General features: G+C 49.3%; 1 protein-coding gene across 6 annotated transcripts in view; it reads left to right on the top strand.

The window, feature by feature from the left end:
* Positions 1 to 17,983, top strand: part of adarb1b (adenosine deaminase RNA specific B1b) — a 109,496-nt gene that overhangs the window by 57,055 nt on the left and 34,458 nt on the right. For 3 of the 6 annotated variants that reach the window (XM_042081638.1, XM_042081621.1, XM_042081627.1), the window contains one exon: positions 11,910 to 11,960. Coding sequence is in view for 1 of the 6 variants with exons in the window: in XM_042081614.1 (XP_041937548.1) it covers positions 14,908 to 15,007 (100 nt within the window). In the remaining 5 variants the exon portion in view is untranslated. Of the gene's footprint in view, positions 1 to 290; positions 357 to 11,909; positions 11,961 to 14,623; positions 15,008 to 17,983 lie in introns of those variants that run through there. The other 3 variants (XR_006026925.1, XM_042081614.1, XM_042081633.1) reach the window with 2 other exon arrangements.

Here is a 17,983-nt window from a genome sequence, read left to right as displayed (position 1 = left end):
CTCGATTTGATCAGCTGCCTCATCAAAATACTCATCCTTTATTCATTTTTTTCTTCTCAATGTTTGTTTACGCAGCATGCATGTGAGAGTTTGGAATCAAAAGAAAATAGTTTTGACTGCAGATTTGTTTGTGTGTGACTAGGAAGGAAGTGCGTGCGTGCGTGCGTGTGTGCGAGCGAGAGACTGCATGCCTATACATGATTGAAGTGGTTGTCATGAGGCATGCCTGGACAGGTGCAGAGGCTATAAAGTCGTTTTATTTGTTCTTCTCTCTTATTTTCTGAATGCAGAGGGAGGTGTGAGCTGTGGTGCAGCCTGTTGTAGGAGCCAGTGTTAACCTTGAGGCAGCAGCCAAGGTCAGTCGGCGCGCTGCACAAGAACGAGACCTTTTGACCACTCTGGTGATGGCCCGATGGCCTTTTATTTAACGGCACATCAGTGGATGTGATGCAGTGGAATGAAGCCATGATTTAATTGTCATTAGTGTGATGTGTATTCAGTGAGTGGCCAAGGAAAAACATGGGGTTCTGGCCGAGAGGCAGCCGCTTTGGTGTCTGTGCCAGGCCCATGAGTTTCAACACATGGCACTGTACCTCTCCCTGCCAGACTGGCAGCTCCATTGGCCTCTCGCACAGCCCCATGTCCACTATGCCCCCCCCCCCCCCACTCTCGCACAGCCCCATGTCCACTATGCCCCCCCTCTTGCACAGCCCCCATGTCCACTATGCCCCCCCCCCCCTCTCGCGCAGCCCCATGTCCACTATGCCCCCCCCTCTCGTGCAGCACCATGTCCCACGATGCCCCCCCCCCCCCCCCCCCCCCCTCTCGTGCAGCACCATGTCCACTATGCCCCCCCCCCCCCCCTCTCGTGCAGCACCATGTCCACTATGCCCCCCCCCCCCCTCCCAGTCCCAACCCAGCCCCCCTCCCCTCCCCTCCCCGCATCCCTCTGTCCCTCTCTGCCCTGAACGCCCCCCACTCAGCACCATTCAGTCCTGCGCTGCCTGACTTCCTCTGGGGCTCTTCTGTCACTTTTTTTCTCTCGCTCTTCAATCCCTCTCTCTCTTTCTCAGTCTCTCTCTCTCTCTCTCTCCTCGTTCCCTCGTCTCTCCGTCTCGTATTTTATCTGTCCCTTATCTGATCCTCTGCGTGTGTTTGTGCCTCTGAGCTCTCCGTAGTGTCTCAGAGTGGGCCGTGCTGGCCCGGGCCTGTACACGCTCCAGATCTCCAGCACTCGGGGCCCATGGCTGCCACCATTTTGTCTGAGCCATGAATCACAGTGCACCCTGATCAGAGGAGTCGTGTCAGATGTGCTTGTGTTTTAGGTGCAAGTGGGAGGATTTTTCTCTCTTTCTCTTTCTCTCTCTCTCTCTCTCTCTCTCTCTCTCTCTCTCTCTCTCTCTCTCTCTCTCTCTCTCTCTCTCTCTCTCTCTCTCTCTCTCTCTCTCTCTCTCTCTCTCTCTCCTCTCTGTTTCCTCCCCCGTTGCCAAGGGCGGAAGCTTCAAAAGCTGCGGGTGTTTCTTGGCTGGGGAAGATCTCTGGTTGGAGCCCAGATGGCATTAGCAGACCTGAGTGAGAGAAAGGGAGCGTGTGAGGAGAGGGAGAGGTGTGTGGGTGAGGGGGACGGATGATGCCATGCGATGCACTTGGCAGGCTTTGATCTCGTGACACATGAGAGCTGCATCAGGAGGACCAAACAGCTCTGTGTAAAATGAAGCCTGGCCTTATCTGTGTGTGTGTGTGTGTGTGTCCGTCCCCGTCCTTGTATGCGTGCTCCTAGACAGTACCATATATTTCACCATACAGAATATCGCTGCAAGAATGCTTTGATGGCCCACGTGGAAAACTCAATCCCCACAGTGGACATTCTTAATAAGAATCACATGAGCCCAGCACACCGTATCACCAGTCACTTTGAGTAAAAAGCTTCCGTTAAATAAAAGAACGCAAAATTGAAAGCATCACCACTTCTAAATACGAATGCTTGGTTTGTCATTGAGGGCCATTTAAAAATTGACTGTTACGAGTCTACCCACAATGCCTTGTGCCACATCAGTGGGCGCCTCTGGGCCTCCAAATTACCTCCTCACATCTGCCACTGTTCTGCCTGGCCGACCCCCTGGAGAGGGGCTGACTGAATTGATTAGAGCCCCTAACAGAAGTGATGATGTGTTTAAAGAGAGATGATAGAGAGCGTCCCTGTAATAGATTATGCTGCCAATCCATTGCTAATGCCTCGCATACAAATATGAGAAATTTTATTATGTGAAGAGTGAAATCGGAATTTATAATTGTCTCTTTTTTTTGAGGGGGTAATGGGTATTTAGGATTTAGAAGGTATGGTGTTTTTTTTTTTTTTTTTCCTTCTGCTTTTTTTCCTTCCTGAAAGCAAAACAAATACCTAGCTATCTCCATAAATTGAATTAATTTGTTTATCACACTTCATGCCAAAATGTCTAGAAAGCATTCTTTTTAATTTGTTTATCACACTTCATGTCTAGAAAGCATTCTTTCCGTCTCCCTGCTTAGTGTTCGGTCTGCCTGTCTATCCCTCTGCCTTCCTTCCATTTCCCCACTAATGGTGCATCCAGCACGCCACACTTTCACCTTGAGCACACGACACACAAAATCTGATGACATTGAGAGATCTCCTGACTCAGTGTGCTAATGTCAGGCCCAATTTGCTTCAGCACTTTGCCTTGACCTGTGCCCCCCCCCCCCCCCCCCCAAACCCCATGAAACGCCGGACGCCTCCTGCTCAAAGGCCCGCTGGCACTTGAGGCCCATTATTGGACCCAGTACTGTGTTTTTTTGTTCAGGAAAGTGGCGGATGGGGAGTGTGGCTATTGACATGATGCCCACATAAAGCCCTGCATACCCCTATTGCACAGCAACTAGGCATCAGGCTTTGAGAGTGGAGACACACACGCATGCAGCAAAACAAATATTGATATCAAAACTATGTTCTCTGGGCTGCTGGGATGAGCCTTTGAATATTTTACAGGTTGGGGGGAGAGTGAATGAGAGGAGATGATGGAACGAAAGAAAGAGAGTGTTGAACACAAGTGTGGGAGTTTAGATATTTAATGACTGCTCGGGGGTGCCCACTCACAGAGAGACTGTGTCTGTTCAGGAATAGGGTGTGTGTGTGTGTGTGTGTATACAGTACATGTACATGCAGCAGTACACACACACACACACACACACACACACACACACACGAGAGCACATGCTTTGAATGAATGTTGAACGTGCAAAGAAATGTCTATGGCTACAGCCCAAATCCTCAGTTCCAAGTCGTCTCTCTTTTCTCTTGTGCCTCAATAGCAGTAGTAGCAATGCACTACTGTAGGTGTGTGTGTGTGTGCGCATGTGTGTACTAGTGTATGGAGGAGAGATTATGAGGCAGCTCTCCACCACTTGTTTAGTTTGGCCTGCTGTGTCCACTGCCACTCAGGACAGAGCAGGTGACTTGCCAGCGCTCACAAACACGCTGGACGCCACGTTCATCAGAAAGTTATAGCAGCACAGAGACTCTTTGGAAGCACAAACAAATGAGCCGACAGGTGGACAAATGTTTGTGTAGACAGGCGAGCAGATGGACGGTCCAACCGAGACTGAGAGAGAGAGAGAGAATGACACAACGGCAGAAAAATAGACAAACGGGTGGACAGACAGACAGATGGACCGTCAGTAGGAAACTGTGACACACCGGCAGACGTGCTGACGAATTGGGACGCTGACCGGCAGACGGACCTTTGGACAGATGGGAAAAGAGAGACACACGGAGGCGGTTGAGACGAGTAGATGGGCTGGCCAGTGGGACCCTGGTGAGGCTGTGCGCTGCAGTGTGTGCACTGACTGGATGGCTTTGTGCTGGCGAGTTCTGGGGACGGCCAGATGTTAAACAGAGCAGGCAGATAAGAGGGCGCTGGGCTGTTGATGTTGGACGCTAAGAGGTCGTGCTGCACTGCACAGACTCCTTTCTCCTCTCCTCTCCTCTCCTGTCCTCCCCTCCTCTCCTGTCCTCCCCTCCTCTCCTCCTCGCTCATCTCCTCTCCTGAACAGAATAAACCACAGCGGGAGCAGGAGGGTTGGGGGAAGGACTGACAGACCCAGTCAGTGTGAGCTTATGCCACAGCTCATTCCTCTCTCACTCACTCTCACCAACTCCTCACTCAGCATGTCACTGATATTCTACCCCCTATTTCTTTCCTTCTCTTGCTTGCTTTCTTTTTAGTCCCTTTGTGTTTGCTGTCTGTTTTCTCTCTTTCTTCTGTTCTTTCTTTTTGTCTTTGACTTTTTCTCACTCTCTTTATATTATTCAGGAATTAAGGGTTGGTTTCTCCCTCATGTTGTGCGGAAGCAGCAGTATTGGCCTTGGAGCATGTCTGTGTTGATGGAGCAGTGGGGCACACAGCAGTTCAGCCTCTCTCTCTATCTCTCTTTCTTTCTTTTTTTCTTTCTTTCTTTCTTTCTTTCTTTCTTTCTTTCTTTTTCTCTCTCTCTCTCTCTCTCTATTTCTTTCTTTGTGCAAGGGGACAGGGATCGCTGTCTTCTGAGAGCATGAGTGAGCGAGACAGAGTGAGACCTTCACACTTCTCCATGCTGTCTGTGAGAGGGAGAGGAGGGCATGAATGTGCTTTGATTCTGCCATGCCTCCCAGCGCTAAGTGTTCTTACATCGGAGCGCTGGGGCTGGACTTCACACTTGAGCCGAACCCGGGCTTTGTCGCGAGTGCATCATCCCTCATTTACCTCCCGGTGATACTGGGCAAGGGAACTCGGGCTGTGTTCTTTCACCAAGATCCTCTCTGGCTTGCCTGTTGTCTCTCTGGGTTTCTGGTGTCTTACCCCCTCCTTTTTTGGGTGTCTATTGTTTTAGCCTTTTGTTTCCAGCTGTGGTCTCATTGATGTTTCCGTAGGCCAGCTCTAAGCAGGCCTGACCGGTATAGCTCCCACGTGTGTGGAGCTGATGGTCCTCACCTGGCCCAGGTGGAAACCGATCCACCCTCCCTCCCCCTCTCTCCCTCCCCCTCTCTCTCTCCCTCGGCTCCAGCTCCTGCTCAGCACAAAGGGCCGCTGTGCAAGCGGAGGCCGGGGCTCTGAGCGCAGCTTTGCAGTTCTCATGGCCTACTTAAAATACAAGAGCCGTAACACAAGCCGCAGCTCCCTGAATGGCCTGTGCGTGGGAAAGAACGCGCTCAGCATTGTTCTGTGTGCTTCACAAGAGTGCTGTGGAGAGGACTGACGCTTTCTCCTCTGCCTCGTGTTTTTCCTCCCTTCCATGTCGTGACGAAAATGCTGATACGGCGACTGGGGCATTTCAGTTTCTTTCCCCTCCCTCTCCATCGTTCTCTCTCGGTTTTTTTTTTTTTTTTTGCGCATTCTATCACTTCTCCTTCCCATCTGTCTCTCTCTCTCTCTTTTCATGTCTTCTTCCTTGCTCTAAATAAAGTCTCTCAACATTGTCGCTAAATACAAGGTGGTCTTGTTGGCCATTGTGTCAGTCAGCAGTGGCCCAGTTTCACACACTAGGAGACCTATCCTCTGTCTCTGGTCCAGCCAGGACCCCCTGCACTGGCTCACTGTAGAGTCACACAGAGCCCGATGCCGCTCACCGTCCTGAGTGATCATGAGGCATGCGAATCTTATAGCTGCCTTCCTAATATGGTATTTTGGGCATTACGGCATTTCCCCCCCCAGCTGTGAAAGCGTAACCATTAATGCTCTTGTTTTCCATTGACGTGCATGCTGGCAACATGAAGCTCACTGTACCTTTGGCTCTTACTTTTGTAGGTGCTCACGTATTTAAATGGGTCTTCTTTATATCCTCACAAACAGGCAGGCACATTCACACATACACATACTTACACACACACGCTCTCTCTCTCTCTCACGTTCTCTCTCTCTCGCACACACACACACACACACACACACACACACACACATATACACACACACACATACATATGCACACACATGCACATGCACACACACCACCCATCACCCACCCGTATGTCCCTGGGGGGCTCATCAGAGCCCAGGTGGAAGAGCAGGTACCTGCCCTTGGCCTCGCTGCTGCAGATGTCACCTGGCGCGTTTCCCCTTTTCCTTTCTTCCTTTACAGAACGCTCCAGCTGTGATGGCCAGCTGGCCAGCGCACGCTGCTCTGTCATCTCCCCCCAGGCCTGACCCAGATTCACCATCATCTCCCCCCAGGGCCTGACCCAGATTCACCGTCCCGTGGGGGATGAGGAAGATGGGGAGAGTGAGAGGGTGAGCATGGGGAATGAGCTTTGGGAGTGAGCACTGAACCAGTGCAAACAAACACCCCAGATCTGTCATCTGCAGGTGACTGAGTGGTTTGGGGTTGTGGGTCATGGGCTGGTAGACAGTGAGACCAGAAGTTTAAAACGGAAGAGAGAAACTCACAGTCTTGCGCTCTCACACTCTTACTGTGATGCATACTGAAGCTCAGGAAAAGGGAAAAAAAAAAAGACGTCCAGCTTGACCACTGGACTGTGGGGATTCAGGCCCTCCCTTCAGGCATCCTGTGTGACTACCGGAGCCCACCTCTGCAGTGGAGCTCTTTCAGTGTGAGCAGCCAGCTGTGTGAAGCCCAGGCGTGTGGGTCAGACTCGGCTCGGCTCGGCTCAGGCCCGGACTGGCCTGCCCCAGCGTTGGGCCTCCTCCCCCCTGGTCCTTTCCTCAGGCACACAGAGCAGGGCATTGTTCAGGAGGCCAGCACTCAGTGGCACGCTGTCAGAGCCCCAGCTGTGGGCTCGGCTTCCTCCTCCGCCACACACACACACACACACACACACACACACACACACACACACACACACACACGGCACCCATATGGCCCCCTGTGAGTGTTGTGGCTTATTGCAGAAGCTGCAGAGCGGAGGAGTGCAGTCCTATGATTTTGGTCACCAAAAGGAGCAGGAGGGGATTGTGGTCCCCCCCTCATCTAACCTCCCAGTCACCCTCACACATGCCTGCACTCACTTGACCACACACACACACACACACACACATACACATACACACACACACCATATTTCCATTCCCAACCACTCCCCCACACATCTCACTGTTTCCGTGTGACCCCGTCATGATCAGGGGGTTAGCGGGCTCGAGATAACAAGCTTCAGTCCCTTCTCAGGGCTCCATGGAGCCGTCATCGCCTATAAACACCATCTCCACCCCTTTTCTCCTGCGCTGCTGCGGAGCCGTCTCCTCCCAAACACTTACCTCAGGCCCCACACCAGCACCGCCAAACCCCTACAGCCTCCGGAACAGCAACCCCTGGCCTCAAACAAGGCCCTGGTTGTGGAGGTGTGAGTGGCGTGGTGGTGTGTGTGTAGTCTGGCAGCTCTTTGTGTGGGTTCTGTTGACAGTAACTGTTTTACATGGCCACCATGGAGAAATGAGCGATTGTGCTGTCTTTTTTTTTGGAGTTAGCCATACAACAAGGCTCTCACTGCAGTAATAAATATTTCAACCTCTGCATTGGGACTGCGACTGGGAGGTGAGGCTGCGCGATGGCTTGGGTGAGGGGTAGGAGAGGAGAGATCCGGTGGAAGCTAGAGAGGATATTAGCCTGGCAACTTCTTCTGCTTAATATTCTACCAGCTTTTCTCTAACGGAAGTTCACACCCAGGGCAGGCATGGTAATTTCTTCCACGTGCGTGTGTGTGTGTGAACATGTGTGCGCGTGTGCGTGTGTCCACCTTGGCCCTTTCAGAGACTGTGTTTCTTTTGGAAAGGATCCCATTCTGACAGCTCAGTGCTCTCAGATGGACACACACACACACACACACACACACACACACACACACACACACAAACACACACACACACAAAAACACACACGTGCACATGGTCAGGTTTGAGTCCACCTTTAGTCTCTGAGCTTCACTGAAAACGGCATAATCAGGGCCTGATAGTGTGTGTGTGTGTGTGTGTGTGTTTATCAGTCAGTCAGTCAGTCAGTCACACTGCACCTTGTGTTTTCTCTGTCTGCGGTCATGCCTCAGTCTGCGTGGAGTTTATCTCTCCTCCGAGTCAGGGGTCTTTCCCTGCCACTGATGAGTGACTGAGGACGCGGCTCTGCCCTGCATTCCACCCCCCACACCCCACACCCCACAGCCTCCAGCCCTGGCATCTCCTGCCCCTGCTCCCCCGATCTGGGCAGACCCACGCACCGCTGCTCGGAGCCCTCACGCTCACCGCATCGCAGACCCCAGGCAGGGGCACTACTGCCCCCACCAGGACTGATTTAGAACTGCTGTTTCTGCTGCCACTGCTGCTGCTGCTGTGTAGATGGGCCCTCAGCCTTGAGAGAGAGAAGAGAGAGAAGAGAGAGAAGAGAGAGAAGAGAGAGAAGAGAGAGAAGAGAGAGAAGAGAGAGAAGAGAGAGAAGAGAGAGAAGAGAGAGCGGAGAGAGAAGAGAGAGAGAGATGAGTGCAGACGTTACGGGTGATTTTCCCCCTCTCAGTTCTGTTTGACTTCGGAGCCAGAAATCTGCTTTCCCCCTAAACAGATCTGTGTGTTCTCACATAGAGGGTTTTTTTTTTGGTGCTGGCAAAGTTTAGTGTCTGGTCTGTGTGTGGGGAGGGGGAGGGGGGGGGGCTCTAGACTATAAACACCGTCTGACTATGATTTATGGATTCAGTTATTGAATTCCTACAGTGTTTGAACAGAATAGGGTTGGTGTTTACATCTTGGCATTGGCTCGGATAATCCCTTTGGAGTGCCCTTTAAGTTATGCTTCTCTCTGCTGCTTTTGTGTCAGTTGGCCGTGCATTAACATAATGGGCACGTCGGTCGTAAACGTAGCACAGCCACATGTGAAAAGTGTTGATGATGAAGATAGATGTAAAGGTATTTAACTTTTGTACAGAGGAGAAAAGATCCATCCTGAGGAGGATTCTTTATTCATTATTTCTTCTTTCAGAGCAAGTGACTACATGTTAGGTGGCAGAACAGTGCTCAAACGAAGCCATCTCTGCAGTCAGCACCACACTGTCACCACTGCAGCCGGAGTCTCGGCCTCTGTGAGACCTCTGCCTGAGACCACCTCTGTTGCTTGACCTGCACGTGTCGCCCGCCTGATGGTCTGCCTCAGGCAAACATCCAGTCACGAGTGTGTTTGGTCTGAGTTTATGCAATGCCGCTCCAATAAATATCACAGTCGTGCACACTCCTCCGCAGGACTCATTTTTGTGGCCACAATGGAAATGCCACAATGGAAATTTCCCCTCTCTGCCGTTAACTCCCCCTCTAAGTGTGTTTATTCCCTGTGCCATTGGCCAGCCTGAAGCCCTTGTTTTGGTCTGCATGCAGACTCGACTGCAAATAAATCTGGCCCTTATCATTGGCCCTGGAACCACAGAGAGTCACCCCGGACATCCCAGCATACCACCGGTGTTGTCATGGCAGCAAACGGCCACTTGTTTTTCTCTTTTTTTTTCATGATGCACTTTGCAGGAATGTGACCTCTCCACATGTTTTCCAGGCTGACGAAAGAGACTGATTTTATCCCATAAATAAAGTCTGACTTTTGTCTTTTGACTTTTGAGTGCGGCCAAGAGACACGGTCTTTTTTGTGGGGATTTATCCGGAGGTTTGTGGTGAGATGAGGAGACGGGACAAGTGCATTCCAGACTCTTCTCACACTTCCACAGATAGTCTGATGGCTCCACCATGTGGCCGGTTCTGGCAGCAGCCGATGGGCTCCATCCTTACTGTGTCAGGTTGCCGTTACCCAGGATGCAGTTAGTGCAGGCGGATTTTTTCTTCCCTCTGTAAGCTCTTTCACAAAGGTCAAACCTGACGTCAGGTGGATGTAACAACATTAGTCATAACAGATATATTGCTGGGCTTTGCAATGCTGAACAACCAGGGACTTAATAATCTCTATTGCCTGTTGGGCTTTGATTTATTACCATCCTATATGGAGTGTGTATGTGAGGGAGAGAGAGAGAGAGAGAGAGAGAGAGAGTGTGTGTGTGTGTGTGTGTGTGTGTAAGAGAGAGAGTGTGTGATTATTCTCATTTTTAGAGCAGGGAAAGGTCATACATTGCAGCTTTAGTTTGTAGGATGGCTTAATTAAGTGTGCCAGAGATGTGCAAATGAACCTCTATGGCCGTCCAGCCTCTCTGTCCTTCTCAGTCCATCAGCAGTATTTGCATGTTTGGGCTGATGACCTTTTGACCTCTGAGCATCTGATTGAGCTGAGGGCCACTGTTAAATGGCACTGGTGTACACATGCATTTTACACAGAAGAATGTTTTAACTAGATATGCTGTTGAATGCTGGATGAACAGATATGGGATCTAATGAAAAACTAAGTGGAGACTGCATTTACACTTACACTTACACTGTCCTGCCTGGTTGCATGTGTGACTGTGAGGGAGAAAACAGTTTGCCAGCTGTTCTTGACCACAGGAGAACAATGTTCTGACCCTCGCTTGACCCTACCTCTGTGGTACCTCTGTACCCTTCCACATTGCTAGTAGGAGTGCCTGATCGAGGCACAGCAGCCCTGAAGGGAGAGCCTGCGTGTTACGCTTGTATCTGCCACATCTATAAATCCAAAGAGCAGCTCCTCTCTACTTAAGCTGTCCAAACAAATGATCAGCCCTGTACTTTGGCTAGCAGGGAAAGTATACTCTATGTAAAGTGGTACAACAGGGTAGTGTGTGTGTGTGTGTGTGTGTGTGTGTGTGTGCTCGTGTGTGTGCGCGTGTGTGTCTCGTGGTAGACGCTTATCTTTAGTTGGAGACGTACAGCAATGAGGAGAAGCAGAGTTGTCCTCGTAGGACCCTTGCGAGTGAAGGAGTCTATCTGACCATAGTTAGTGTTGGATGGATGAGATTGTGACAGGCCTGCTGTTTTGCTCATCACCCATAAAGCGGTCGCTCTTGCCCCCAGACCAAGCTGTGTCTGGCTCCCACTCTGCCTGCAGACACGGGCCTTTTGTGGTCCTCGAAGACATGCCAGAGGGTTAGCTGGAGGTTAGCACTTGGAGATTGCCAGCTCCGTTTCTTTTCCTGTTCTCTCCAAACCCCCTTCCTGGCTTTCTGTGTGTGAGGAAAAGGGCAGCTCTTGGCCAAGCCCGCCACCTTAAATATGTTCAGTCTGCAGAGGCCAGACGTTTCCTTCCTTCAGGCTGGATTTGGACAGGAGAGCGAGCTTGAGGTTAGCTTTGGTGTTAAGTATCACTCCCTAATTTTTTACCCAACTACCTCTCCCACACTTTCCCCCCCTTTGGCCCCCTCCCACTCTCCATGCTTTATGTTTCCTCATTTGGTGCGATCTGGAGTTAAAGTGCAGTAGTTGCCAACCCCTCCAATCCACAAAAATGTATTATTTTTTTTTACACAGTGTTTTATTGAGGAGTTTTACACAGCTGAAAGTGTCCATGCCTCCTGTGGGTGGAATCCCAGGCCTGTCTGTGGATTGACATGTCATCATCAGATGTGTTCAGTAGCACGATTCTATTTGAACAGGGTCCGGTCTGTCGGGACGCACGCGATTACAGCCCCTCAGCTGCCCTCACACAAACCCCAACATCCTGAGCCTCACATTAGTGGTCTCTAGCTATTTTCAGCCCCTGAATGTGCCAAGAGGTTATGGCTGTTTTGTACCATACTAGGGGGAACAGTACATCTGGTTGTCATCTTCTCTTCACTAAGCACTTGTTTTGACTCTTCATCACTGTAGATGAAGCATTTGTTTTGACTCTTCATCACTTTAGAGAGCCTATACAACAACATTATGCTGTTGTCATTTATTTCAAATGATGGCATGGAAGGCTGCAGTGTTGTTGAAGTAATGTGTTTTGCTGTCCTGGTGAGATGAACGGTGTTGACCTTTGTGTGTATTTCTCTTCCACAGACCACTGCATCTGTTGAGAGCCCCCAGCGCTGACAGCTAACGGAGACACAGGTGTGTAGCCTCAGGGTATTTTTTTACCAATCACCTGTCATCCATCCTCTCACAATAAAAAGCATGCTGCAAACATCTTACATCTTAGGCAGAGCAATGTGGATTAAGTTGGAATCCGACATCATGTGGGTCTCCTGTGGGTGACAGAAAAGTGAGCTGGGAAGTGGCAAAGTGTGAGTCATAATGTAGGACTCCTTAGTGCTTAGGTTAGAAATATTGCTGTGATTGCATTCAAGCATCTTTTCCTTACTAGGAGCTCATTTCTGTCACTGTTGTTGCTACAGTGCTTTCCAATGGGTGTCGTCATTTCTAAGTAGGTGACGGGGCATTCCAGGTGAAGTTGTGATATCTGTGGCTGCCCCTAGGGGGCAGTGAGAACAGCACTGCAGTGTAACGGTGTCCTACAGTAAACTCTTTGATTTCAAGTATTTATTTTCATGCTTATACTATGCTATTCCTTATACTTAATGTAGTCTCATCTACTCCCTAAACTGATTTACAAGAACAGCAGTATTGGCTTTCTTTTGAGCTTGTCTGCAAGCCAACCTGACCTCTACTGCTATAGGCTTGCTTTTCTGTACATTCAGTTGTCAACTTGTTTTCATTATTTATAAATAAAGTTGCTCACACACTGTCTGATGTAAGCATTGACAATTATGCTGTAACTTAATCAAAGTCAAAACACCAGATGCATGACCAACCTACATAAGTGATATAGATAGTATTTGTGTCCTTTTTTTAAGCAGATCAGTGATTTATTTTTTCATAATGTGGACAATGCTGATTTCTGCTTGTACTGCTTTTGAGAAGAGATATGTTTTTGAATACTTGCTAAAGCCTTGACTTCATATTGTTGAAGTGTTACATTGAGTTGACATTTTAGCAAACATCCACAAGGTGGTGACATTAGCTTGTTCTGAAATGGCACACAGTACCTGGATGAACGTTGGATAATCTAAGCTTGATGAACAAGATACATTGGTATCTTGATGGTTTCTATGAATGTACAACGCTCAATATGGCTGGATTAATAGCTAGGTATCTGCATCAGATATTTTGACCTTATTTTAATGTATGTTCATCACCTGAACTCATGATTAAATTTATTTGACTGAACTCAACATGCAGCTTGCACATTGCAAGTTTTGCAAACACATTGTCCACACCAACCTTGGTTCCACATTGTCCACACCAACCTTGGTTCCAATCAGAAACTGAGCAAAATGACCGCTGGCTGTTTTGCCTTGTCCAGTCACAAAACATTATTTTGGCAATGTGAGGTGTGTGTGTGTGTGTGTGCGTGTCATCCAGCTCCCTAGATGACATGTTAAGGCTAGATCTAAATGGGTCACTCAGGGTATTCTATTGGCACTGGTCTGTGGACTGTACTGTGCACTGGACTGTGCTACTGAATGTATAGCCTCCCAATGAAGGCAGCCTATCTTCTGTGGTGTAGACACAGCAGGCTTAATGGCCTGGCTGCCTAGCAGTGTGCCAGGTGTTGGAGGCTGGTCTTCCAATTATGTGTGACAAAGTTTTAAGCCCCAAGCTACAGCGTCAAATGAATATGGTTCAAGGTGTAGAGCAGGGGTGTCAGATTCATATATGGGACGGATTTGTTGGAATTTGTATGGGGGGTTGTCATTGTCATGGACACTCTCATGGGCATGATCTTTTTTTTCTGCGTGGGTATCAGATTGTTGTTTGATGTTGTTATACTTCCTTACTACACCCACTTATACACCCACAGATTTATAATGTACTGCTGTGGTCTTTCTTGAAATATCCTACCTTCCATGTTGGTCCTTCTCTTTTTCACCAGCATTGAGAGTATACTATGGCTACACCAACATAATGTAATTGTCAAGCAGCAGACCATATGTTTCTATGTTTTTCTAACATTTGTCATAGTATTCTTCAAAATCTATACTTTAGGTTATCAACTTCCTAGTAACATTAAAACTTTCTGACTCTCTGCTGTGGTCTGTGCAGTGGGCCGCAGGCTCAAACAGGGCCTGTGATGTTGTCAGACTGTATAAGACTTGGTTATATATTCCTCCATCTCACCTCTAGTAGGCTCACAGCCAAAAAGAGTATAACAACCTCGGTCAGCATTTTAACTTTTATGATGATAGAATATGGATGAGAAAATCTTCTTTTCCTTTTGTGGAGCAGTTTTCTTAGAAAGCTGCACTTTTGTGAGTGCAAGTTGTTTTCTACGTCTATCACTTGGGAAATGGTATGTATCTGGTGTGTGATAGATTGTGTAGTGTTTCCCAATGGAGACAACCAGACTAAATGAGAAGGCTGATTTGTTAGAGGCTGTTTAGATGAGATCGCAGGCTTCTTAAAAGCACATTGCTGGAGGAGTATCTGATCTCAGTGCAGTGAGTGGTGCTGGAGAGAGAGAGGAGAGAGAGAGCACACAAGATACTGCCACAGCCAGTAGTCTCACTCCTAACCTTAAAGCAGGGTAGAGGGGGAGACAGACAGAGTGAGAAAGAGAGATCTCCTCCTCTCTTCTCCCTGAAAGCCTCCTCCCTCCTTTTTTTTCTCCCTCTTTTCTCTTCCTGTCTCATCCCCACAAAGTGCTGAAGGCGTGAGGGGAGGGTATAGAGCAAGAGAGAGCGCACGCCTGCCTGCCTGCCTGCCTGCGTGTGTGTGTGTGTGTGTGTGTGCGCGCGCGCCTGTAAACGGGTGTAAGCAAGGCAGAGAAAAAGAGCGGGACCATGCGCTGTGCCTTAGAGCTGTGAGCTGGAGAGGGAGGGAGAGAGTGCGGCGTGCCAGAGTGTGTTGGGGCTAGCTAGCTCACACCTCCAGTAGGCTTCCAGCACAGAGCACAGGAGAGCCAGACTCCAGCCTCAGCACCCCACCCCACACCACACCACACCGGTCCGGTCCGGTCCACACCCCACCGCACCACCTCGGGGCCAGCCGGCCCCTAGCCATGGCCCTGTTTGTGGACAGTGCCCAGAACATGGGGGCCTACTACTGCCTGATGCGGACCAGGTTCAAGAGGAGGCGCAAGAAACGCTCCGAGCGCAAAGGTAGACTTGACCACCACTTGACAGTCTTGCATCGTCATCTTTTGGTGGGCTTTCTGTTCGAGGATACCTGTGCTTTTATTGTTTTTTTAATGTAGATGTGTGTTCGCTATGGAGTAGCTCAATTGGGCAGATATTATCCTAAAATTGTCTTAGAAGGAGTGTTCTCTGTGCTGCCGGGGAATTTGTGTTTGTGTGCATCTTGTTTGTCGCTGGTTTTGCCACAGTGCGTAATCCGTGCTAGCTTTGTCCAGGGTGACACTACGGATCTCGTGTGGGGAAATCCAGCATGGCCGTGTGGGCTGGCGTTGACCAGCTAATTGACTAGAGAGCTCTGTGGAAGTGAGGGGCCCGGCACGTGCACTGCGTGCACTCGTGGGTGTGTGATTGATCACCGCGGTGTCGTGGGTTGTTTATGGCATGTCCTGGAGCATATGTTCGGAGTCCTTGTGCTTCCCTGTCCCACAAGCTGTGGCTACCAGTGAGGAATCTCTCCTGTCAGCATCCCACTGAGCTCCAGGCTCTTCCACCACTTCTAACCACCTCCATAGGCACCCAGAGCATCGGACTAGAGTTTACTGAATCATTTCAGCCTGATGGAGGTTGAAAGAACACTGTTTTTCATGTCCTTAATAGATTAGTAGACTGATGTGTGTGTGTGTGTGTGTGTGTGTGTTGGTGTGCTCGAATTCTGTGAAATAGTACGCATTTTTGTCTGTCTTTATGTGTTTTTGTGTGTCCTTTTCATGCTGTTTTCTCTCTTCCTTTTCTCAGTGTTTGAGTTGAGCACCATGCACTGTGAAGTCCAACACAAGCGCCTCTCTGTGTGTTCAATAGACTCCTCTGTGTGTGGCTGCGTGTGAATGCGTGTGCTTGTTGTCGAGTGAGCCTGTCCTCCCTCTCTTCCTCCAGCTCTGTGCGTGTGTGTGTGTGTGTGTGTGTGTGTCACAGCAGCAGGGATTAGCTAAGGGGAGCAAGGGAAGTAGTAATTACTGAGGTGCTCTCCCAGAAAGGAGGTATTAGCAACCTGTCAGCCATCCGCTTTGATATGTCTCTCTCTCTCTCCTTTCTTGTGGTCTTACTCTTCCTACTTTCATCTTCCTCTCTTCTTCTTCTCCTTCTTCTTCTTCTCCTTCTTCTTCTTCTTCTTCTTCTTCTTCTTCTTCTTCTCTCCCCCTCTCTGTCAGTAATATACAGTGTGTTAAAAATACTCCCTCACTCCCAAAGAGTGCAGAGTCACATTTCCCACCGTAATGCTGTGTAGCAATTTAAGGTGACTTAGTCGAAACTGTTCTCGGAGAAAGTTTCCCTACCACCACACACACACACACACACACACACACACACACACACACACACACACACACACACACCCTCCCTTATCACAGAGGCGGCAGCTCCAGGCCCCAAGACGGAAGGACGACAGGCCAAGGGATCTGCGGCTGTTAATGTCATCCTGATAGCCAAGTCAACTCTGGCCGTTAGTCTCACCATCACCCACGCAAATCTGATTGGTTTGCAGGCTGACATTCATCCAAGGTGCACCCGCAGCTTCTGTGGCTTTGTGTCAGTCTGTCGCATTGGCACTGCTGGAATGTCCGGGAATAAGCATGTTTATGCAAGGCGCCATCATCATAGACCAGGAGCTAAGCAGAGCTCAAACGCCCTTGTTAAGATAGGTGGAAGATAGGCGTGCGCTAGCTGTGAGTATGAATGGCAGTGTGCCTCCGCTATGGGGAGATATTTGGAGCAGCGGAAAACGGTCTTGTTGGTGTGAGGGAAGCCTTGCATGGCCAGCACAATCAGTCCACATCAGAGACACACTCCATAACATGCTTTGTAAGGAACACTTTCTTTTACTTGTGGGGGTATTTCTGTGTGCACATTAACTTAGATGCATGTTTAGTAGTGTGTAGAAATGTCATGACTGACTGAACTCTAAGACTGCATTCATCCCAAACTGCATACTGTAAACAGAAGACACTGTTAGCAAGGCAGCTGAGCAGAGGCAAATGCATAGCAGATGAATGACCAGGTGCCAAAATCAGATGTTAGGTCTGTGAGTAACTTCTTGCTCAGTGATCAATTTCTCACATGCACTTCACCATGCACTTTTTAACACTCAAAGAAGGCTGAAGTAGAGGTCTCCGAACCTCAGTGCCATAGACACCATTTCACAATACCCAGCCAGGAGGATGCATCTAACCTGTGTTTGAATGAGCTGTAATAGAATAAGTCAACTAGGCCTATAGACTGTCGTGTGTGTGTGTGTGTGTGTGTGTGTGTGTGTGTGTGTCAGGAATGGTTACAGGGCATGTTGTGCTCCTCTCTTAATAGAAAAGTGAAGAGGGTCCAAACTACTTTGGCTTCCTCTGGTAATAATGAGACCTGATTAAGAGCCGGTGCTGAAATGACTCCTCAGATGGATGGCGTAGCGGCAGGGGCCAGGCGTGCGCGAGGGACAACGCTAAATGTGTTAGCGAGAACAAGACCCGGCGCTGCTCTCACACGAGAAGGAGGAGGAGGAGGACGACGAGGCGGAGAGGGCCGAGGCGGCGCTGAAGCCATTCTCCGCTCTCTCTTAGCCTCATTAAGCCCAGACATGCTTGTTTAAATGGCGCCTAATGGCTTTGACGGGTAAATAAATTCCTAAACAAACAGCCCAGCCCGCCCACTGCCACTCCACTGCCAACGCTTCTCCCTTCATATTAAATACCTGGGCCCAGGACCCAGCCACCCACACCACTCAGCTCCTCTATATTAAAGTACTCAACTCTTTTATATTAAGTGTGTGTGTGTGTGTGTGTGTGTGTGTGTGTGTGTGTGTGTGTGTGTGTTTCAGTGAAGGTCATAGTTGTGTTCTTTGTGAAGTGTCCATGCTGGTGCTGCTGGTGGAGAGTGTGGGGTGTTGGAGAGGGAATGAGCAGGTGTCTCTGTTCTGCTGATGTGATTAATGAGGCCCCCATCTCTCCATGCTCT

Source organism: Alosa sapidissima, chromosome 2 (genome assembly GCF_018492685.1).
Source record: "Alosa sapidissima isolate fAloSap1 chromosome 2, fAloSap1.pri, whole genome shotgun sequence".
In the NCBI taxonomy this organism is placed as follows: Eukaryota; Metazoa; Chordata; class Actinopteri; order Clupeiformes; family Clupeidae; genus Alosa; species Alosa sapidissima.
This window is presented reverse-complemented; position numbering and strand designations above follow the sequence as displayed.